The sequence below is a fragment of the Carassius gibelio genome, chromosome B15 (assembly GCF_023724105.1).
Source record: "Carassius gibelio isolate Cgi1373 ecotype wild population from Czech Republic chromosome B15, carGib1.2-hapl.c, whole genome shotgun sequence".
NCBI classification, from domain to species: Eukaryota; Metazoa; Chordata; class Actinopteri; order Cypriniformes; family Cyprinidae; genus Carassius; species Carassius gibelio.
In genome coordinates, this window is record NC_068410.1 from 12292259 (window position 1) to 12315959 (window position 23701).

The 23701-nt window shown below is 37.6% G+C and overlaps 2 protein-coding genes across 4 annotated transcripts in view; both read left to right on the forward strand.

Moving 5' to 3' along the window:
• The first annotated feature begins 332 nt into the window (after nt 1–332).
• Nucleotides 333–21125, forward strand: LOC127972419 (clustered mitochondria protein homolog). 3 transcript variants are annotated; one of them, XM_052575889.1, is made up of 26 exons: nt 333–688; nt 6329–6522; nt 6614–6785; nt 6868–7011; nt 7101–7228; nt 7311–7465; nt 8600–8725; nt 9262–9409; nt 9489–9581; nt 9660–10354; nt 11505–11947; nt 12914–13015; nt 13110–13210; nt 13329–13481; nt 13582–13644; nt 14135–14379; nt 14461–14545; nt 14633–14786; nt 14859–14998; nt 15709–15789; nt 15925–16050; nt 16230–16351; nt 16425–16518; nt 16839–16973; nt 17086–17159; nt 18081–21125. In XM_052575889.1, exons 1-26 carry the CDS (start codon nt 559–561, stop codon nt 18205–18207), a joined length of 4230 nt encoding a protein of 1409 aa, XP_052431849.1. In that variant the 5' UTR covers nt 333–558; the 3' UTR covers nt 18208–21125. The 3 variants fall into 3 exon arrangements, with proteins under 3 accessions (XP_052431849.1, XP_052431850.1, XP_052431851.1); XM_052575890.1 differs by having other exon boundaries at nt 355–688; nt 11505–11860; XM_052575891.1 differs by lacking the exon at nt 333–688 and adding an exon at nt 1859–1975.
• Nucleotides 21126–21666: 541 nt separating this feature from the next.
• pafah1b1a (platelet-activating factor acetylhydrolase 1b, regulatory subunit 1a) overlaps nt 21667–23701 on the forward strand; it is a 42114-nt gene continuing 40079 nt past the window's right edge. The window contains exon 1 of the mRNA XM_052576001.1: nt 21667–21834. The gene's annotated coding sequence lies outside the window, so the exon portion shown is untranslated. The remainder of the gene's footprint in view (nt 21835–23701) is intronic.

Here is a 23701-nt window from a genome sequence, read left to right on the forward strand (position 1 = left end):
GTGACACAATCACAACATAGCTAGGATATATAGGCTTACCAGTAAATATTTTAAAATGGGTTTAAAACACAATTATTTGTGACATTTTTGTATGTGTTTTACCGAATCGTTTTTAAACCGGATCTTTGAAAATAATCGCTCGAAAGAACCATTTCTGCAGTGAGTCGGACCTGCCATTACTATTGTTATTATTTTTTTGTATTTTATTTACAGCCAGGAATTTCAAATCTGGTTCACTTAACATATTTTAATGAACTGTTTTTTAATGCACCAAACATCCAATGTTAAACAGAGTCAGTAAAACGCTCTTCTTCTAATGGAGCTAACAGGCTTCCGTAGCCGTGTGCCTGGTGGGTGGGACAAATACAAAGGCAAGCAGGTCAAGAGGAGGAGAAACCACGTGTGACAGCCAGGCTGAGATCTGTCCTTCGCGAGTTGTTTTTGTAATATCTTTGCATGAAACTTCCGTCTGACGGAGAAGGCCATACAACAGACCTGCATCACAGCACCTCAGCAACGGACATCTGTTGCTAACTCCGAAACCGAATAAGTCGAATCATGGTTAGCAAAACGGATGACATCCCAGCATCAGTGCCCAGCTGCAGCCCCGTAGATCTTCCCCGGGAAGGCGAGACAGCAAACGGGAAAGACACCATCGAGACAGCCTTGAAGGATCCGTGCGCTTGCGGTAAGAGAGCTTTAAAGACGTTTGTGTTCCACTGTAGCATGCAGATATCACTCTGCTTTTACAGATCTTGATGTATTTTAACACAAGTCCATTGCAGTTTAGAGTAAATCATTGTTGAGTTCTGATATATAAGTGACTGGACAGAGGTCAAAGTGAAGTAAGGACTGCAGGGGTGTCTGCTGTGGACCCATAAACACCATTATGTTTCTGAAAGGGAAGTAGGTGCTTAGAACCTTGTACAGGCCATTCATTTTATGCCTTGTCTGGTTTGCTTTAAGTACTGCTCTTGATCTGGATCTTATCAGGGTGCTTGGTTGTAGATAAACTCATTCACAGGGTTTTTCTCAATAGATTATCAAACTGAAATTAAAATGAAATGTCCATTCTGTGTCAGTGTGGTGGGATTAGGCTTTCCCTTCCCTTTTTTTAAATTCATTTGTTATTACTGGATAAATATTTAACTTGTGTTGTAGTGGTTGAACCATTTATATGAAATGTTTTTGTGTGATTTTAATAGGTAAGACTAATTTAGGCTAATAGGATGGTAAACTATAGTAAAAGTGATTGTAATGTGTCCCAGTTAAGCTTTGTCAATCATCTAGTACTATAACAATTTGCATTAAACAGTAACTTTACTACAGTTACTTTAAAAATTTCGTCAGGAAAAAAAAAAAGTTAATGGCAATTTAGCAAAACTTTCAGCAGGATGTTTACTGTGTGTCTACTGTAGCAAAGTAAATAGCAAACAAGTGCAGATCAGGGATAAATCAACCACCTGAAGTTCTTAAACGTGAACGCTAGAGATTAATCCAGAGGTGTTTTACTTGACATTTACAGGGTAACGTTGATTATCAGCAGTGTAAAGTGTTGTTAGTAGCCTGTCCGCTAGCTGTGTGTGAGATCCTGACGCACATGTTCTGTATCAGCGCGCAGGAGCGCCACTAAACTGAAGGTCACCTTCAGTGGGACGAAACTATTGAGCGAGAGAGGGAGAGAGGTTTTTTTTACTACGGTCTAATTTTTTAGGTTACTCCGTATTTAATATTTTTTAATGACCAACATAGCCAATTGAAGGTTATATTTGACATAATTTACTTTTAAAAATATCGTGTTAGTATATAATAGCTTGTTTAAACGCGCGCTTGTTTATTGACCCCCCTCTACTTTCATTTTTGAAAATGTTGCGCTCCATGACCTGGAAGCGGAAGTAGCGCACATGGAAGGTCCTGGTTAATGTATGCCGATAGAAGGTTATTGCTACCAGTTAAACATAGAGGGATCTGTTTGGTAAGTGTCGGGATTACACAGTTTGTCTATCACGTAGGAGTGATCATGTAATTTGCGAATTATTTTTGAGCCATAAGCTGTTATTAGATCCGTTTTAGAGCAAATTGCCGGGTGTTGTACACGCTGTCAGTTATCTAGCTGCTGCAATTCGTGACACATTTAAGGAGACCTTGGAAGAAACTGACTGTCATTATGGCACCTGACAGTTGTGGAGTGGGTTTCTCTCTGACAGCCTTTGACTGTGTTTAATATGTTGAATTTGATGCTTAGAATGTGACTGATGTGAGCTCTTCATTAGCTGTGAAAGAAGATGTCTTTGTGCAGTTGACATGTAACGTATGCAATTGCATTTTGATATACGTAATAAATGCTTAATAAATATGTTAAGGAAGCTGGTTAGGCCATCTTTTGTTTGCCATGCAGTTGTAGTAATTATACTGTCATTTTTATTGCCAGTCTTCAACCTTTGATCATCATCATATTTTCATTATGAGCTGCTTTTGAGGATGCTTTCATTCAAAAAAACGTTTTGCACAGATATGAATATTACCTCAAATAATACGACCTGGAATCTCAGTTGAAATTAAGACTTGATTTATTATTTTACTTACTATATAATAAATAGATCCTATTGAGGGCAGCTATGTTGAGATCACAAGATCAGCTGAATTTGACAAGTTTTTCTCCATTCTATACTGAAAAGAAATTCATGTAGAAACAATTTCCACTCAGAAGTTGCAAACACTGACAAAGAAACACCAAGTAACACATATCAGTTAAACCTGAAATAGGATTTTCTTGTAAAATGTACTGCAGTAATCTTTATTTTATTTACAACTCTAAATAGTTTTACAGTGTATCATTGGATGCTTCTGTTTAATCATGTCTGACTGTAAAATATTGTTTTAGCGTTTTACATTTTGCACAGCTTATATTACAGGGATCACTGCCTGCAGCTTTTTTATTACTAATGGCAAATGTTCAACACCATGCACTGTTGTCCCAACACATCGTGTCGCTCCTCAGGGGATCTATAGAGGCTGCAGCTTCATTTACGTCTCATGTAGGCCACCGTGATCTCAGTTGTGATAAAGTTTGGCAGGTGTCCCTTGTTGTGCGTAACCAAAGGTTTAACTGTCAATTTGTGCTGCTGCCATTTAGTAAGTTTGCTTCTTTTTCAGATTGCTGTTGAAGCATTATTGTTTTCACACTGGGACTTTGCACTTGCCTTTTTATCATTGATAAAATTCACTTTGTCATAGGGAAAGCAATAAGCATGCCTAGTTAGGAGTGTAATAGTGTAATATCTCTGTCCTGAGCACTCTGAATGATTTACCTGCATAGGGTTGCAAATTAATCTTCAGGGTTTTATTTTTATTCTAAACTGTACCGAACGTCTGCAGCAGTGCCATGTGTGATGCATGTGTTAATGTATTAAACTCACACTGTTGTTAACACTATATAGATTGCGATGGGCTTAAAGGATAAAGGATGGAGTAAAGTCTTACAACATGTTTGGCTTTAGTGTCATGGGGAGGTTAGCATATCAGTATAGTCTAATGTAAACTGGTTTCGTCTGGTCCTCCAGCCTTCACATTCATTAATTGTGGCATACAACTGGACTTCACCCAGCTAAAGGGAGGACTGAAGGACAAGGGGATTGAGTTTAGGGTTGTGCAATGCCAAAGCACAAACCTCATACACACTTTGATCTGTTTAAAAGCCAGCTGTTGTGATGATGCAATTCAATGGAATGGCTGGACTGAAGTTGTTTTAGGGCAGTGGTTCTCAACTGGGGGCTTAAGGGAACTTAAGATGACTTGAAATGATTTCAAAAGAACCTCTAGCCTTCCAAGCTTTTATTAGGGGGAATTTTGAGTAAAAATATCTTTATAAATGGTTAGATTTAATTCTTATCCGGTCAGTCATGCATAACTGGAAAAGTGCGGCCTGGGACCCTGAATTTTGTTGTGGACCGTGGGGGCCTTGGAGTCAAAAAGATTGAAATCCACTGTTTTAGGCCTGTGCAAATCCAGATTTCAGTGAGGTATCTTCATTTTGTTGTTTTGATCATCTAAAACTAAAATCATAAAGATTTTATTTTAAAATAAAATAAGCTGAAATAAAGCATAATAAAACATAAATGCACTTTATTTTAGTTAGTTGTCAAAGAAACATTGGTAGCACTTTATTTTTACAGTCCTGTTCCTCATGTACATACTATGTACTTATTATACTAATTACAATAACTATGTAATAACTAGGTACTAACCCTGAACCTACCCCTAAACCTAACCCTACCCCACGTAGTTACCTTGTGTTACCAGAACTTTCTTAGATAAATACACTGTAAGTACACTAAGTACATGTTAGTACACGTACTGTAAAATAAAGTGCAACCAAAACATTTTTTTCGTTTTTATTTAGTTTTCATTTAGTTAATTTAGTCATTAATTTGTTTAATGTAATAATACAAATGAATAAAAACGGTACAGACATTAAACAAATTAAACAAACGTACTCGAATAAAAAAAAAAAAAAAAAAACTGAGTATTTAAAAGGACTTTTGGGATCCTTAAAATTACTATTGTAAATGACACCAAATATTGTCACAGATGAATGTAAAAGGAATCACAATTTAATAAATGAAAATACAATTTTGTCCTGTTTGTTGTGTCTCAGATTTTTTTTTTTTTTTTTTTTTTTTTTGGGCAAAATGCTTTGAGGACCCCATTTGCAGATGGTTTAACAATCTATTTAACCAATAGGCTTCCACCACCTGACCTAATGCTTGTGATTAGATTTGGATTGGATCGGGGGAGATCTGTGTAAACATTCAATTTAGAGCAAGATAAAATAACCATATGGTGCCACTAGGTCTGTAGAGAAACTGACTGAAAGCAAGCACTAGCTCCACATTCCTTTTAGACAGTGACCAGAAGTTACTCATTACATGCCATTTACTCTGAGGCACAAGTAGATAATACATAAATCGTGTTTTTCGAATTATTTTTGTATATAGCCAATTGGGTTTAGTTTGGTCCTCTGTGACTGTAGTGTGAGACCAGCTGCTTGTTGCTATAGCCGTGACCATTGAGGAGAGCCAAGGACATGCTGCAGTTGTCTAAAGCAAACCGTGTGTTTTAGCTGAGAGAGTTACGGTCGGGACAGCTGTGGCGTCTCAAAACATGACTGCCTTGGCAGGAATTTCAAGTCTTTGTCGTCTTATTCAGTTCAGTGTGTGGCGAAACAAGCAGCCTCAGCAGATCTGTGTGAGTGAATCGGTCAGACGGGATCTCCTCAGACAATTGAGTCGGATGATATTGCACCAGCAGCATTCAGCTGGAGAGCGTGTCGGGAATGATGGCCCCCCGAGACCCAGGACTTAAAATGTTGCTGTGGAGATCTCCATGGCAGCCAGCACTGCTGTGGGAGCTGTATTGTGTACAGTGTGTGAAGTGTCACAGGCCCTCAGAAGCTAGCTGGCTGACCTACTGGTAAAAATCCACTAGCCTTTAAGCAACTTCTTCAGGCTAAACCGTACCTGCTAAACAGCGAGCTAAGTGATTAGTGAGGTCTGCATTGTAAGTAGAGGGCTGTACTAATTATTATTATGAAGATCAACTAATATAATCATTATTGAAACAGTTTATTTTTGTTTCAGTCTTAGTAATTCATTAACTTATTTCAGTAAGCCAATTTTTGTGTTTTAGTTTTCTAAAAGTTTTCATGATTATGAAAAACTTGATTAATTGACTCTACTATTAATTAATCAGTGATTTAGGATAAACGAATGACTAAGAAGCCATTGGCTTCCTAAAATTAAACATTTAAGATCCAGGAATCTTTATTTATTTATTGTTTTAATTAAAAAGTTGGATTCTGAACTCAGTAACTGCTGTGAATGGTCAACTGACCAAGTGAGTCTTATTTAAATCACGAATCACAAGTCAGTTCGAAAATGTTAAAAGATAAAAAACGTTTACCAGTCTATTGTATATGAGTTGGACATCAAGCCTGTGTTAATTATTGCATGCAAAAATGCCAGCTTACTAAACAATATATGTAAGCTTCATACGCTTTCATAAAGTTTATTTAACAGTATAATTCACCCAAAAATGAACCTCATTCCAAACCTGTATGAGTTTCTCTCCTATGTTGAAATTATATTTTGAATAATACTGGTAATCAAATAGTTGATGGTCCCCATTTACTAAAATATCTTCTTGTGCTTTCAACATAAGAAAGAAACTCGTACAAGTTTACAAGTAAATGATGACAAAATTGTAATTTTTGTGTGAACTATTCCTTTAATATTAAATTCTGGTCACCAATTTTATTTTCTACCCACAGGGCACCGTGGTGACACTGCAGTGATGAACGGGGACGCCGGTCATGATCAGGCCGAGGAGGCTGACTCCAAGCAGGATGGCACTGCTGATGCAGACCCTGCGGAGGATGCCAATGAACAGGAAGTGATTGTAATTCAAGACACTGGCTTCACTGTGAAGATCCAAGCACCAGGAACTGAACCCTTTGACCTTCAGGTGAGTCCTGTTCTTGCACTGACTGCCCATTACACTAACATTTGTAACCAAATATTGTAATAAAATCTGTGTTTTTTTTCTTTTTTCTCAGGTATCACCACAAGAGATGGTGCAAGAGATCCACCAAGTTCTGATGGACCGGGAGGACACCTGTCACCGCACTTGCTTCTCCTTGCAGCTTGATGGCAACGTACTCGACAACTTTGCTGAGCTCAAGTCCATTGAAGGCCTGCAGGAAGGCTCCCTTCTCAAAGTGGTTGAAGGTACACTTCAGGACCTTCTTTCTCAAGTATACATCTCCTTTGAAGCTACTGGGCTTTTAACAGTTTTGTTTCCTTCCCGTAGAGCCCTACACAGTGCGTGAAGCTCGCATACACGTCCGTCACATCAGAGACCTGCTGAAGAGCCTGGATCCATCAGACGCTTATAATGGAGTGGACTGCAACTCCCTCTCGTTCCTCAGTGTCTTCACAGATGGAGACCTTGGAGGTCTGTGACAGGAAGATTGAGAGGTCTTAAGTGGTTTCTTGTAGGTTGACGGCTAGTTTTCAATGACCCGTTTGTTCTTACCTTCGCAGATACTGGGAACCGCAAAAAGAAGGGTAATGAACTTGAGCAGATTGATTGCACACCGCCTGAACACATTCTGCCAGGCAGCAAAGAGCGTCCTTTAGTTCCCCTTCAGCCACAGAACAAAGACTGGAAGGTAGGAGATGGTTTTGCCATGACTTTCATGATGTCTTGCTTTAGTTTTGAGATGTTAGTTTACTTTTGGCTTCTGTCTGCAGCCTATGCAGTGCCTGAAGGTCTTGACCATGAGTGGCTGGAACCCTCCACCCGGCAACAGGAAGATGCACGGAGACCTCATGTATTTGTACATTGTGACCGTTGAGGACAGACACATCAGCATCACTGCTTCCACCCGCGGATTCTACCTCAATCAGTAAGAGACTGGGCTGCTCTCTAGAGTCCTTGATTCTGATTGGTCAGCATTCCGTGGTCAGTTATTGAGTGCACCATTTCTGGAAATAAAAATCCCGTTAATTTTTTTTCCATAAGGGAATTTGATTTTTAATAAAAAAAAAAAAGAAAAATTCTGTAAAGACTGTGAGCTTCAAGGTTGTTAATGGATGGTATATGCTTTTGTTGAAGCCATTAGTCTGCATTATTTCAGTAGTGAGCTTAATTGTAGAATTCCTCATGATAAAGTTGTGACAAGCACAATGTGCCAAAAGACACTTTTTTTGCAATAAATTTACAGTGTGTTGTTTCTGTATACAGCAACATTTTTAAATCAATAGCTTTATATGAATCCATTGTTGTTTTTTTTATCATAAATTAATTGTAAGCATACAGTCTTGTAATTTTGTATGATTTTCAAATACTTTCCTTTTTTAAATCAATGTAATGTTGACTCACCTTGTAGACGGTTGGTTTGGTTCATGATATAAAGCTCTTAAATTTCAACTCAAAAAAACAACAACAACACTTTACTACAAGGGCAATTCTCACTATTAACTAGTTGTTTATTAGCATGTATGTTATTAACCTACTGGCTGTTTATTAGTCCTCATAAAGTACATACACTTGCCTTGCCTTACATCCCTGATCCAACCCAACACAATACATAAACATAACATAACTACCTTACGAACTATTAATAAACAGCAAATTAGAAGTCGTGGTTAATTGCTTGCTAATAGTGAGAATTGGACCTTATAATATTATATAATATAATTATTTTGGAAAATAATTTCTGAAACCAAGGCTGCTGAAAAAGTGGACAGAGGACCATTGCTCTCTATATTGCTAACTAAAATACTTAATTCTGATTGATAATCATGGCATTCCATTGTCAGCTATTTTACATAATGAATTAAACTGATTTCCTAAATGTATTATTTATTTATTGGGATCACTCGACATTGAATATTTCATTTTTGTTATTATCTATTAGATTTTTTGTGCATCTTTGTTGTTAAGTCTAATATTCACTTAAAGTTAACCAGTAAATGGTATAGAACTTGAATACCATCCTTTTCTGTAATAAGTCATAACATGAAAATACTGATTGCAGGTCCACTACTTACGTCTTCAATCCCAAGCCAGCCAACCCCAGCTTCCTCAGTCACTCTCTAGTAGAGCTGCTGAGCCAGATCAGCGCCGCCTTCAAGAAGAACTTCACCGCTCTGCAAAAGAAGAGGTAATACACTATTATTATTAATACTTTTAGTTCACCTCCCGCGTAGATGGGAGGTGATAAGACTGACAGCGAACTCCTTTGAAGCCAGCAGCTCTAGCCTGCTTAAGGAAACGTGTCCCATTTTTATCTCTGCTAGACCACATTTGTACCAAGCATTAAGATCGTACTCAGGAGATAAAAGTATACCTGGGAGCAGTTTGCTAACATACTTTTTTGTAAGTTGGCCTTCAAGGAAATCTGATGTAATTATAACAAAATTGCTGGCGTTCAAATTATTTTGATAATTAATAGTAAATAAATTAATAAATAATTTATTTGTAATTCCATAAGTTTCTGGAATAAAAAGCTGAGAAATATGTTTTTTGGTTTAATTGTATTAACCATAATTGAAATACTTCCATTTTAATAGTTAAATCAGTACTCCCTAGTTGAGAATAACTGGTCTAAATTTTTGTGTGTCAGTTTTAACGACTTTTTCTCGTCTTCATTCTGTTATCATATCATTTTATTGATAATGATTGTGGATCTTGTGTCAGGGTTCAAAGACATCCGTTTGAGAGGATAGCCACTCCTTTCCAAGTGTACAGCTGGACTGCACCACAGATTGATCATGCCATGGACTGTGTGAGAGCAGAGGATGCCTACACCTCCCGTCTGGGATACGAGGAGCATATACCTGGCCAAGTAGGCCCCTCTTCAGTTTGCATTCGATTGTTTTATTTTTCAAGTAGCACTATCAAAGTTTCTTTGTTCTCTGTGCTAGACTAGAGACTGGAACGAGGAGCTCCAGACGACCAGAGAACTTTCTCGTAAGAACCTCCCAGAGCGCCTGCTGAGAGAACGAGCCATATTCAAGGTGAACATTAGCTTCAGAACAAGTATGGTTTCATTTGATCATCATTGTGAAGCTCACAAACTCATTTCTGTTTCTTAGGTTCAAAGCGACTTTGCCGCTGCAGCGACACGTGGTGCAATGGCTGTGATCGATGGTAATGTAATGGCGATCAACCCTGGAGAGGAAACGCGCATGCAGATGTTCATCTGGAACAACATCTTCTTCAGCTTGGGTTTTGACGTACGTGACCACTACAGGGAGCTCGGCGGGGATGCTGCCGCCCATGCTGCCCCCACCAATGATCTGAACGGGGTGAGGGCATACAGTGCTGTGGACGTGGAGGGGCTCTACACCCTGGGTACAGTGGTGGTGGACTACAGAGGTTACCGTGTAACCGCACAGTCCATCATTCCTGGCATCTTGGAGCGCGAACAGGAGCAGAGCGTCATCTATGGCTCCATTGACTTCGGCAAGACCGTAGTGTCCCACCCCAAGTATCTAGAGCTTCTGGAGAAGACCAGCCGCCCGCTGAAGGTGCAGCACCACGCTGTGCTCAACGAGAAAGACACCGCTGTAGAGCTTTGCTCCTCTGTGGAGTGTAAGGGTATCATTGGCAACGATGGCCGTCATTACATCTTGGACCTTTTGCGCACCTTCCCACCTGACCTCAACTACCTGCCGGTGGAGGGTGAAGAGCTCGCCCCCGAGAGCCAGAAGCTGGGGTTCCCCCGCCAGCATCGCCATCGCCTGGCTTGCTTGCGCCAGGAGCTCATCGAGGCCTTTGTAGAGCACAGGTTTGTTCCTGCTACTTCATAAACATGCTTATTTAAATCGGATTAAAGTTACTCTCCCATTTGTTGTCTAATGAAGGTATGATTTATATACCAGCAGTGGATTTCAGGTTCCAAAAAACACCGTTAAATAGTTTATATGACTGAAGCTGTATATTCAAAGCCATATGATAGCTTTGCAAAAGAAACAAACCCGAATTTTAAGATGTTATCATAGCTTTCAATCACAAATAGGTTCTTGTTTGAATCATATGCAGTTCTTTGAAAATGTATCAGGGCAATGTTTGTTCAAAACTAGTCAAGGTCTGTTTTTTTTGCATTCCAAAAGGTTGTTGACTAAGAGATCTTTATCTTAAATATATATGTGTGTGTGTGTATGATTAATTTTTTATAATAATTATAATTAATTATTTTATTGTCATAATTATTGTTCATATTATTTAGTAAAAAGATTTTATTACTGACTGTTACAAAAAAGAAAAAAATATTTGTAAATTACCTAAAATTTTATATTTTCCTTTGTACTAATTACTATTTCTACTACTACTATTTATTGTTTATGCTATTAGTATTATTTTGAAATATTAATAATATTGAAACATTTTGAAAGTATTATTTGTATTTTTAGTAACAAAAACAATATATAATATTTAGAATAAATATTTACACTTTTTTTTTTTTACTTTTATACTGATAAATAGTAATATTAACTAGACAACAATTAGTTGAGACAAACTTTAGATTCCTAATGTTTTAATCAGTATAATTATTAGTAAATTACAAAAATGGATTCAAAATGTATGTAAATAAACAAACATAATAGTTATTATAACATCATTAATATTATTGTAATCATTATAATTGTTGACATTAGTCATGTTTGTATTATTTGTACAAAAAAAATACATTTATATGTGAATAATAAACAATTAAATGCAGTATGTTTTTTTTTTTTAAATAAATATTTACATTTATTTTAGTTTTGTTTTTGTAGTAGTTACTACTAATAAAAAATACTACTACTAATAATAATAATTAGTGGTAGTAGCAACTCTTACTGCTCTTTAATTAAATGAATCTTCTCTTTAATTGCTAATTCCTTGAAAGGCCAGTTTGTCGGCTGGTCTAAACATGTCATCCTTTTGTACCTCAGATATCTCCTCTTCATGAAGATGGCAGCACTCCAGCTAATGCAGCAGAAAGCAAACAAAGACAAGACTGCAGCCCTGCTAGACACGAGCCCTGCAGATGCAGAGTCTGAAAGCAAACCTCAGGCTCTTGATGCATCTGAGAAGGTTCCCGACGGCACGCCAACCTCTCCAACTTCATCTGAATCCACTCTGACCCCTGATGACTTGGAAGCAACGACTGTGTCTGAAAACTCTGCTCCTGAAAACCAAGAAGCCCCAGCAGAACTGAAATCCGAGGTTCCTACAGCAAACACCAATGGTACTCATGAGCCTTCAGCTGCAGAGAGGCAGAATGGAGGCTGTGATAGTCTCTTGGAGGGTAAGGAAGCTGATGAAAATATTCCTGAACTTGCCCAAGCTAAAGAGCTGGCTGAGTCCTTAGCAGCAGAAGATGGATCCGGTATTGGTACGTCCTGTGAGCGACTGAAAAGAGCCTGAGAGGGAACAAGAGCAAGAGCTGGCAGAGATTTGCACGCATACTTTTTCTCATCTTAGCTTCATCTGAGTTCTGTCATCAGATCTTTAGACGTCCTGCGGTTGTCTTTTTCATTTGCTATCTGTGTTCTTTCAGTGCATCTCTCCTCTGTGCTGTTTGCTGCTGTTCTCTCTGAGGCTCAGTGAAGGAGACATGGATCTCCTAGATTGGCTTTGTAATAATCAGGCTGCACTATGTGGGGACTTCAGTGTTTTTTTATTTTTTTTTTTTACCCACGCATTTTCCACCCAACAACACTCTCCCTTCTAACTTGTCTTTGTGGTGTGATAAAAAAAAATCTGAATTTTTCTATTAAAAACCCATTTATTTATTGTGTGTAGGATTAATTTGTGGTGATGGTGATCCTGTAATTCCCGTTGTGAATGCTAGTAATTAAACCCAGGGGGTTTCACACTTTTTCTTCTTTATGTTGTGTAGGGTTTTTAAATGTTGCTGTTATTTATCAATCACAATTTCAAACATTATAACTGAAACGTAAATACATTAAACTTTATAAAATTGTACTAGTAGCCAATATAATAATATTTGTCAAATATATGTAAATAAAAATGATTACATATTTAATATAAACATTAAAGAAATTGAGATTTTTATATATTAATATATTTTGTTATATGTACATTTATTTTATATTTATAAAAAAAAAAATCATTAAAAGTATATCGTAACTTTTTGGGTTGGTGACCCTTTTATACATTTTTGTAAGAAATTACATTTTTTGAAAACCCCTGATTTTAACAGAATCCATTTTTATTTTATGTTATGAGCTTGAATCCTCTTTTTTTAATTGATATACATTCTGCTTTTTATGGTGGTGGTTATTTAGTTGCTTGTGAGCTGGAATGCATTTGAACATTTTGTGGAACATTTTCACAGACCCCAAAAGTCGCGAGGTGGTCCTCAACGCCTGTAAAGCCGTGGGCTCCATCAGCAACACCTCTTTCGACATTCGCTTCAACCCAGATATCTTCTCTCCAGGTATGGCATATATTACGTTTTGTATGTGGATTGTGATATGTCTTTTTGACAGTATAGGCAGTGTTGGTCACATGACCTCATCCATCTCTTACAGGCGTACGCTTCCCTGAAGACAGCACTGAGGACATCCAGAAACAGAAGCAGCTTCTTAAAGATGCTGCAGCCTTCCTAGTGTCCTGCCAGGTCCCTTCTTTTGTGAGTCACTATGCACTGCTTTAAGTGGCTTATTGCTATTATGAAACAGCAGCTATAGCGAAATTATAGAAGAACCCAATTTTCAATGAATAGTTAAATTCATGACTCATTCTCATAGGTAAAAGACTGTTTAGATCACAGCTCTTTGCCTATGGATGGAGCGACAATGACCGAAGGCCTTCATCAACGTGGCATTAATATGCGTTATCTTGGTGCTGTGCTGGAGTTTGTGGACAACATGCCTGCAAAAGCACAACTTGAACACATCTACGTAAGAAAAGGATCATTTTATATACTTCAAAAAATATTTTTCATATTACAAAGACTGTTATAAAGACTGTGCATTTCAGTTGTTTTGTTTGTAAATGCAGAGAATAGGAATCAGTGAACTGATCACCAGATGTGCAAAGCATATCTTCAAAACATATCTTCAGGTAAGGTTTAATGTTGTGTATTGACAGGAATATAATGTATCATAAACATTACTGATCAAATGTTTAAAGACAGTAAGATTTTGTCGTTGTTTCTTATGGTCATCAAGCATTTATTTAATAAAAAATACAGTAAAAACAGTAATACAGTGCACTGATATTACAACTGAAGACAATTTGTTTTTAATTTAAGATACTTGAACTGTTATTTAACTGTGAAACAATCAGGATCCTTTAAAGAACAGCATTTATTTGAAATGTATTAATTTAAAAAAAAATATTTTATTTAGTGCATCCTTGCTGAACAAAAAAAAAACTCTTCCTTACTGACCCCAAACGTAGTGTGCCTTACTATGAAAGTGAATGATTACCATATGTATTTACTGTGGTACTATTTATTTACATGCTCCCATTGCCCTAATGCATTTCTTAATAGAAAACATTGTATTTTGACATTTTTAATAGCTATTGATTTATCTTTTGTGATTTGCAGGGTGTGGAGCTCTCTGCTTTATCTGCTGCGGTGAGCCACTTCCTGAACTGCCTCTTGAGCTCTTACCCAGACGCCATGGCTCATCTCCCTGCGGATGAGCTGGTGTCCCGCAGAAAGAACCGTAAGAGACGTAACCGGGTCCCTGGTGGAGGGGACAACACTGCATGGGCCAGTTTGACCCCAGGCGAGCTATGGAAGAACATTACCTCTGAGGCACAGAGCTACTATCACTTCAATCTGCAATGGTGAGAACCCGTTCTATACAAACACCCTGCATTTTATGAATCTAGCGTATACTAATGGTGGTGTGCTTTTATGTTTCACAGTGAAAGTGTGGACCAAGCAGTGGAGAAGTACGGCTTGCAGAAGATCACCCTGCTTCGGGAGATCTCAATCAAGACTGGCATTCAGGTAGTGCTCTCATGATCTCGCTCCTTGTTACTTAGGTGCTCCATCAGGCTTGAAGAAACAAGGCTTTCTTTTGTGCTTCCCCTGCAGATCTTGATAAAGGAGTACAACTTTGACAGCCGCCACAAGCCGGCCTTCACTGAGGAAGACATCCTGAACATCTTCCCCGTTGTGAAGCACGTCAACCCCAAAGCCTCTGATGCCTTCCATTTCTTCCAAAGCGGACAGGCCAAGGTTCAGCAAGGTACATTAAAACACATCCTCATCAGTGGACGTTTCACATATCAGTGCTGACTGATGTGTCCTCTGTTTGTAGGCTTTCTAAAGGAGGGCTGTGAGCTCATCAACGAGGCCTTGAACCTTTTCAACAATGTGTATGGAGCCATGCACGTGGAGATCTGTGCCTGTCTGCGCCTTCTGGCCCGACTCAACTACATCATGGGTGACCATCCTGAGGTACATCCTGAAAACAGTCAAATGTTTGGAAACCAGTGACTAAATTTAATTTAATTTAAGTTGAATTATTATTTTTTTATTTAGTTTTGCATATGAATGTTTACTAGTGGTCAGAAGGATTTTTTTAAAGAAATTAATACATTTATATTCAGCATGGACACAACACAGCACAGAAATTGGTCAAAAGTGACAGTAGAGACATTAATAATGTTAAAAGATTTCTATTTCAAGTGAATGCCGTTTTTTTTTTTTACTTTATATTTATCAAAAAATCTTGAAGAAAAAATGTATTGAAAATCTTAAGCAAATCAACAAATTTTCTACATTGATTATAATAAGTTATGCTTTTTGAGGAGCAAATCAGCTTGTTAGAATGATTTTTGAAGGATCGTGTGACACTAAAGTAATGTCATTAATGTGTAATAATGCTGAGAATTCCACCTCTGGAGTAAAATACATTTTAAAATATATTCAAATAGAAAACTGATATTTTAAATTGAAATAATAAAATGTCACACTATTTCTTTACATTATGTTTTATAGTTTCTAAAACATTAAAAAGATCTATTTAAAAACTTTAGAACCACCAAAGGGTGCATAGTAAAAATAGCCAAGCATACATGCAACTACTTTTGTTTTTCTCCTCGCTGTATAATTTCCCTACTTTATTTTCATTTATTTCATTAAAAGATTTCCCCCCTCTTTTCAAGGCTCTGAGCAATCAGCAGAAGGCTGTCCTGATGAGTGAGAGAGTGCTGGGTATCGAACACCCCAACACGATTCAAGAATATGTAAGTATTTCCATCATTTTCTGTACGTTTTAGAAGTGCTGCCTGCTTGGAAAATGTACAGATATTCTACTACAAACTACAAATGGCAATAAATGAACCTCAAACAAGTCTCTGAGATCGGTTTGTTCTCCACAGATGCATTTAGCTCTGTACTGCTTCGCCAATGGCCAGCTGTCCACTGCCCTGAAGCTGCTGTACCGCGCTCGCTACCTCATGCTCGTGGTGTGTGGGGAGGACCATCCTGAAATGGCTCTGCTTGATGTAAGCCTTTAGTGTAGAATCTTTTCTCCTCCTCAGTTTTGCAAAAAAAAAATTCAACCGAGTGTACTTATGTAAGCCCTGAAAGGCCAATGAGAGGAAATTGAATTCCTGTAGTCACTTAGGTTGAGGCTTGTGGAGCAAAGCCCAGCTCTCACTCTTATTCTTTGTCTGTGACGTAGAGCAATATTGGCCTGGTGCTTCATGGTGTGATGGAGTATGACCTGTCTCTGCGTTTCCTGGAGAACGCCCTGACCATCAACTCCAAATACCATGGGCCACGATCCCTGAAAGTAGCTCTCAGGTACATACGCCTCACTACACGCTTGTTCAGATCATTGTGTCGGATGCAGTTCATCATCTCTGTTCTTCTGCAGTCATCACTTGGTGGCCAGAGTTTATGAAAGCAAGGCTGAGTTCCGCTCTGCACTGCAGCACGAGAAGGAGGGTTACACCATATACAAGAACCAGGTACAGCCAACCGTATATGTACAGCATATTGGACCTTTTCAAATGTTTACAGCCACGTTAAGTCACACACAATTTCTGATTGTGTATACTGCCATTGAAATGCCTGGATTTTGCCTGTGAAATATAAAAATACAAAGGCTTTTTATATAAATACAAGGCTTATTTTAATAATGAGATTGTAATACACTAATGTAAAGAATAGTATTATAATCAATGTTAATGCATTGGACAAAAACTAACAAGGACATTTGGCACAAGACTAAGACTAAATAAAAAATAGGTGACGAAATGAACACTACAACAATGTACTTGTGTTTAAGGTTGGAGAAGCTCATGAGAAGACGAAGGAGAGCTCCGAGTACCTGAAGTACCTCACGCAGCAGGCTGTGGCTCTACAGAGAACCATGAATGAGATTTACAAGAACGGTTCTAACGCTAGCATAATGCCTCTCAAGGTCAGTCTCACCTCCGCTGTCCTGGGCCACATACCTCTAAAATGTTGTTACATGATGTCACCCAGATGATTTGTTGATGTCTTATTTTGTTTCTCTCTGTCTGCCTCGGTAGTTTACGGCACCAAGCATGGCCAGTGTTCTGGAACAGCTTAATATCATCAATGGCATCATCTTTATTCCCCTCAGGTGAGCAAAGGTTTACACCATTTTGTTTCAGTTAAAGTTACATTTTTTGTCTTTTGGTTACGCATGTTGATTAAATATTCTGCCTTGTAAACTCTTTAATTGAATATTTGGTTTTACATGGAATGTCATTTTATTTGATAAAAACCCACAAACTTTAACTAACCATTTTTGTTTTCAAACTGTTTTTTAATTTTAAATTAGCAAAATCAGTGTAACCGAAACACTAGTGGAATGAACTGTCCTTGTTAATTAGTATGAAATTATGGGCTTGCTAAATAAATATGATAAGTATAGATAATGAAGAATTAGTTATCGTTTACATTTTTTTAATTATTATATTACATTATAGTAGATTTTCTTTATAATATAATATGCAAAGATCTAGTATATTGCATAAATAGGTTACGATGCTTATAATGGGTCTTCCAAACTTGCAATTAAAGACAAAATATTGTTTATATACAAATACTTTATTCATAAACTTAGAATGAAGTATTATCAACATAGAATATTATGTAATAAAATATATAATATAATTATTGTATATTATTCATTCTGTTCTACTCTACATACACGTATTCCAACTTTGTTAATAAATATCTTTCAGTGGTATTTTGGCCATTTTAAGTTTAAGATATTAGTATATAAAAAAAGTTTTGTATAAAACTGCTTCCAAAACTAATTTAGACTATTACATATAGACAGTTAGAGTTATTATATATATGTGTGTGTGTGTGTGTGTGTGTGTGTGTATATATGCACGCACGCGCGCGCACACACACACACATACACACACACACATATATATATACACATGCGCGCACACACACACACAGACACAAGTACTTACATACATATGACAATTATAATATATATCAGCTGTAAGTTGTTAAAAACTCACGCCATTGATTCTTCACACAGCCAAAAGGACCTGGAGAATCTGAAGGCCGAGGTGCAGAGACGGCAGCTGATGCAGGATTCTGGGAAAATTGAGGAACCGCAGGGTGGTCAGTTAGAGCTGGATGACAAGCTGCCTGTGGATGATTAACAACCCCAACCGTACAGCCCCAACCCTCTCCATATGAGGAGGACACCATGTGTTAGAACCTGTGGACCTGAGATCTGAGCTGTCTAATCTAACCAATTCACTTTGAGCATAACAGGGAGGGGAGAACCATGAACAGGCAACAAAAATATTGTACAGAGTGTAGTTTTTAGCTGTAAAGAGAATGAAAGCAGATGTTGTGTACACGTGCAATTCAACCGGAGGAAGCAGAGAGAATGTAGTCCTTCCGAGTTTGCGCAGATGAGGCTGGAGGTGACCAAGGATGACCATGACATTTTATACCAGAGCCTTATCCATCCATCATCCCCATCTCTTTCCTTCTCATCTGAGCCCAGGATAACCACAATCCGTCCCAAAGCAACCCACGAGTGTAGAGAGATCCTAAGAACACACCTCCCTCTCTGAAACTCAGGTGATTTCTACACTGCGCACCAGAAGAGAGACGTTCACCGTTCAATTCAACAGTGATAGACATACAAGAATCATGGGCTTAAGAATGTGTAAACTAAAGGTCAAGTCTCACGACCGAATGCTAGTATTGTGTCCCATGTGTTATTTGTACACTCGCTGTGGCTGCTGCCTTTAGACAAAACCGGATCGATGCAACTTTCTCAACCAATCATTTTAGATCGGTGGCGTCTGTAAAACAAGGAATCTTTTTGTAAAAGTACATGAGAAGCCATTAGATCTTTCACGTTCGTTTAAGCCATGTCTGTTTTATAGAGATTCATTGGGAAGCTTTATAAAGCTTCCTCATTGGGGTTAGACAGATACTTGATTCATTTTGATTGAAATACTGATTTGAAATGGCTAGCTTGAATTAGACTGTTGAGCTGAAACTCCTTTTCACTTTAAAAGTGTGTATGTGTGTGTGTTCAAGTGTGTATGTCTCTTGATGGTTGTCCACGCTAGTGCAGAAACAGATTCAGAGGAAACGCTGCTGCAACAGAAGAATATCGCCATGATATTTTTATACGTACATCACTGACAACAGATGGACTCGTGCAACCTGTTAAGATGAAGATGTATATCAGTATATCAGGATCACTATATTTTCCAGAATTATTTAGCACAAGGTTCAGAAACTTGCGAGACTTGTGTTTGGTTCCTCCCTAGCAGTATTTATCACACTTTCCAGTGCCGGTGTTTTGTGTGGTCTCATATAGGACTGGCAAAAGAGGAATAAGTTGGGGTGCTTCAATGTGTAACATACCAAAAGAAAAAAAGATCAAGGACGGATGTGTTTGCTTGTGTACATGCTTTGTGTGTGTCCCGCAAATGTCAAAATTGTTGCTGTGCTTAAACTGTGTATGAAGCAATATGCTGGAACTAAGTGCACCTTGGATTATGCACATGGATGCAAGAAAACTGCTAGCCTGGTTGTATTTCCCTATAAAACAAAAAGTAAAATTGTTTAAAAATGAGTTGTCTCTGAAAATTGGTGGGGAAGAGCAATGTAACTGATATTTATGAACAAGAATATGTAATTATGTGTGAGATTTGTGCCTATTTAAGCTTCTATAAGTCAAAAGGTTGGGGCACTGTATTTCTTTTATATCTGCTTAATAATGTCTTGATGGATTTTGCAATCAGCTTGGATGTTGGACTGAACCAGAGACCGTTTATAATGAACTCCTTGAATATCTACTTCAGTACCTTTAGTTGCCACAAGGGTTTGCTGTAGTCAATATATTATTAACATTCATTGATGAAGGACATAAACTCAATTTGTGAGCTATTACATGAGAATATATGAACTAGATTTGAATCAAAACATTAAAACCGGAGTGCAATAGCAACTTAATTATTTTAAAATTAAGTATTTACCAAAAACATGCCATAGAAACTTATTAGGAATATGCCTAAAATGCTGGCGGTGATGAATGGTAAAGCTCTGATGCATCACAAGGTCATTGAACTGAAGGGTTAATTAAGGAAATCCTGTCTCTAGTGTGTCCTTGAGCCAAGCACTTAACTCTTGGGCTTAAAAAATAACACGTAACCGATCTGCAGTTAAGAATGTTAAATATGATCTCAATTTAATCTATTCAAGCTTCCATAGTTGCATATCTCATAGTGAACAAACCCGTGAATTCAAAATTTAACTGCAAAGATCAATTTCATAATTAATAATGGTCACCAAATCTGTGATGTGTTCATGTTATGTAGCAAAAACAAGATTTCAATAACTGCTTGCATGACAAACCAATTTGATGTAATCTAAATGTGTAGTACTTTTTAGAAAGGTTTGGGTTTCATTGACCACAAAGGTGCAGAAACAAAATAGCAGTTACTTTTGTTCATTTTTCTTTTTGAATTAAAGTCTTTAATTTGAAGTGTCTTGAAGGTCTTCCTGGGTATAATATTCATAATCTACTTCGAATTACAGTTTAATCACAAATCTTTATGTTTCTGTGTGAAAGTGTGCATATAAAACAAAGAAAACCTATTTTTGAAATGTCAGAAGAAAACGATTGGACATTTAAAAAGCGTCAATTAAATATCTAATCAGATTATTTGCTGTACACTTGATTTAAAAGAAATATCACAATTAAGAAACCCTCTACCCTTAGTCTGCAGCTCATTTTGTTACATTTTCTGTTAAATAATCTGCACAAACCCATTATAAACTAAAATATAAAAACGAAATAAAATATCAGGAAATCTACATAGAGCAAACATACAATGTTCAATTTCAATGTCATCTCTTTTTTGGGGGGGGACTTTGTTTTTTTTCTATATTCTGTTTTCATCATGAGATATTTGTCATGCCCTTTGTGTGTTTGTTTTGGTTTCTTTAATGAATGGTACCTTTGTGTCAATTCTTCTGAATAACAATCTAATTATTTTTGGTCCAAATATCCTTTTGTATTAAAATGAATAAAGAAACTAGAAAACAACATGCGATTACATTCATTTAAACATTGTGTTTACTGTCTAAACACAAAACATTTCAGAGTAAACATTAATGTTCTTAGCAATGCATATTACTAATCAAACATTTTGATTTTTGGTAGCCTATAAAATCATTTTGACCCATACAATGCATTGTTTGCTATTGCTACAAATATACCGGTGCTACTTATGGCTGGTTTTGTGGTCCATTGTCACATATTCTGCCTCAGGTGACTGAAAAATTACATTCAAACCCTTAATAATATAAACTGGTTTGAGCATGATAGGTGCTGTTTTGACTCTCACAAATAGACGTCACGCGCCCTGACTGTACCCAGATTAAAGTAATTGATGTGGCTCGTGAAAAAAAAAAAATATATATATATATATATGTATATATATATACAGATTAAAGTAATTGATGTGGCTCGTGAAAAAAAAAAAAAAAATACATATATATATATTTAAGTTATGAGGTGCATTTTTATTGAAGAAACGCCCACAGTATTTGAAAGGAGGGTTTGAGATTGAAGGACGTGCGCGCCTCCGCCTGCTGAAGTCAGCCCATGCGCGCTCCCGTGCCGTAGAAGCGAATGCGGTGCTGCAAGGAGCAGACCCCAAGACTCCAGCCCCCCTTTTCAACACGAAAATAACACGTATTTCGTTCCTTACCAGCGTCTTCTGAGGAATAACCTTCAGTGCTGACTCTTTGGGGTAAGAACAGCTCATCTGTGTCTCTCTTATCGGTTGTGTTTGATAAAAATCTTCGGTCGACGTGCTGTTGTAGCTGTAATTTTTGCGCCTCCTTGGTGTCTCAAAATGGCGGACGCGGCCGTTGGAGAAATACTTCAGTTTCTGTTTTTTTTTCCTTTAGTCGTGGAACTACAGACAGCTCCACTGATGTGTGTTGTCTGAACGATATCGCTATTAATATAAGAAACTATACCACTCAGGTCTGCAGTTTTAGCGGCTCGTCAGAGGTGTATGTTGTCGGCGATTCAACACGTCGTTTCATCAATGTCATGTTAGCTAGCAACAGTTGGCTAACGCCCGTGTCAACGCATAACGTTACCTCAGTTGTATCATCTCTAAACGTTAAATGCAATATTGACCTTGCCGTGTGTAATAGTTCTGACAGATAAATTCGGCCATTCAAGTGATAATTTTTGCTGCATACCGGTTGAGAATAAGGTTGATGAGGGCTGTGTTGCAAAACCTAGTGCACTTCCTACCTAGACAGCATATTTGGAGTAAGTTACGATCGATAATTATTAACCTGACATGTTTAGTATTCAAACGAGCTTCAAAATAATTAAACACCTACGGCTGTTTCTCAAAAAATAATGAGATGCTTGATGTTATTTGCTCGTTTACTTCAAGGTTATGAAATATCACCGAGGTGTTTGAAAATTATTAAGCTCGTTTGCGAATAACGTTACATGATTTCATTAGGGTTGAACTGAATATTTGGACCAGTCTCAAATGTAGGTCAGTTGATTCTTTGGTACTGCTCTGGACACTGCTGTAATGATCTGTCATGATTTGATGTGATTATCGCTCTTGCAGTAAATATCAGCCCAACGATGCAAGCAGCAATTAATCCACTAATTTAATGACTGCGTACTGCATAACTAACAGCATCTTACACGCAAATGTAAGCATGCTGAAAAAGCAAGTGTGTGCATGTTAGAGGTGTGCGATACCGCTAGATTTGGTATCGATCCGATACCAAGTAAATACAGGGCCAGTATCGCCGATACCGATACCAATATCGATACTTTTTAATAATTAAGGTGGATGCGTCTTCAACCTAAATCTAAATGAATTTTCATGACTTTTAATTTGTTTTTGTGATTTGCATTTTGGGTTATTAATCAATACTACAAAAGCTTTTGTTCAGAAACAACTTTTGGTTACTTCTGATTTATTTAAATAAACAAAGTTACAAAATGATTACTTCACAAATATAAAAAATGTAAAAACAAATTCTCTTTTCAAGTAGCATGTTAATAAAAAAATGTTTCTCCTCTTGTGCACTTCTTTTCAGGATTGTTTTCTTAAAGTCACAACGTTTTACTTCACAATGTTAAACAAATTCTCCTTATACAAAATTCCTGAAGCCGACATCTTCCACTATGGAAAGAGGCTGCAGGTCCTTCACAATCATTTCTGATAGGCGCCTTGTAATATCCACTGCTCTTGGAGAATCAGTTATTGATAAAATAATAAAAAATAATTAATTCTGGTGCACATCTAGGTGAAGTTTAAATATAGAAACTAGTATCCCTTTCACAGCTAACACAAAAAGGGTAGATCGGCCTGAAAATACAGCCATACAACGCTCTTCTTTCTCTCCGCCTCTGACTGACTGCTGTTAGAAATGCGCGGCTGAGCGGTGCGCGCGCCTGACTGCTGGTGGTAGCGCTAGTGGTGAGTCACGTGACGGTACAACACAGGAGAGGGGGCGGAGAGCAGTGTCGAGCACGAGCAGCACTCTTAGAGCTTGCTCTGCTCTGTGACAGCAGCAGCATTTTGACAAACACGGCCAGGTGGCAAAACGAGAGAAACTGAAACTTAAGTA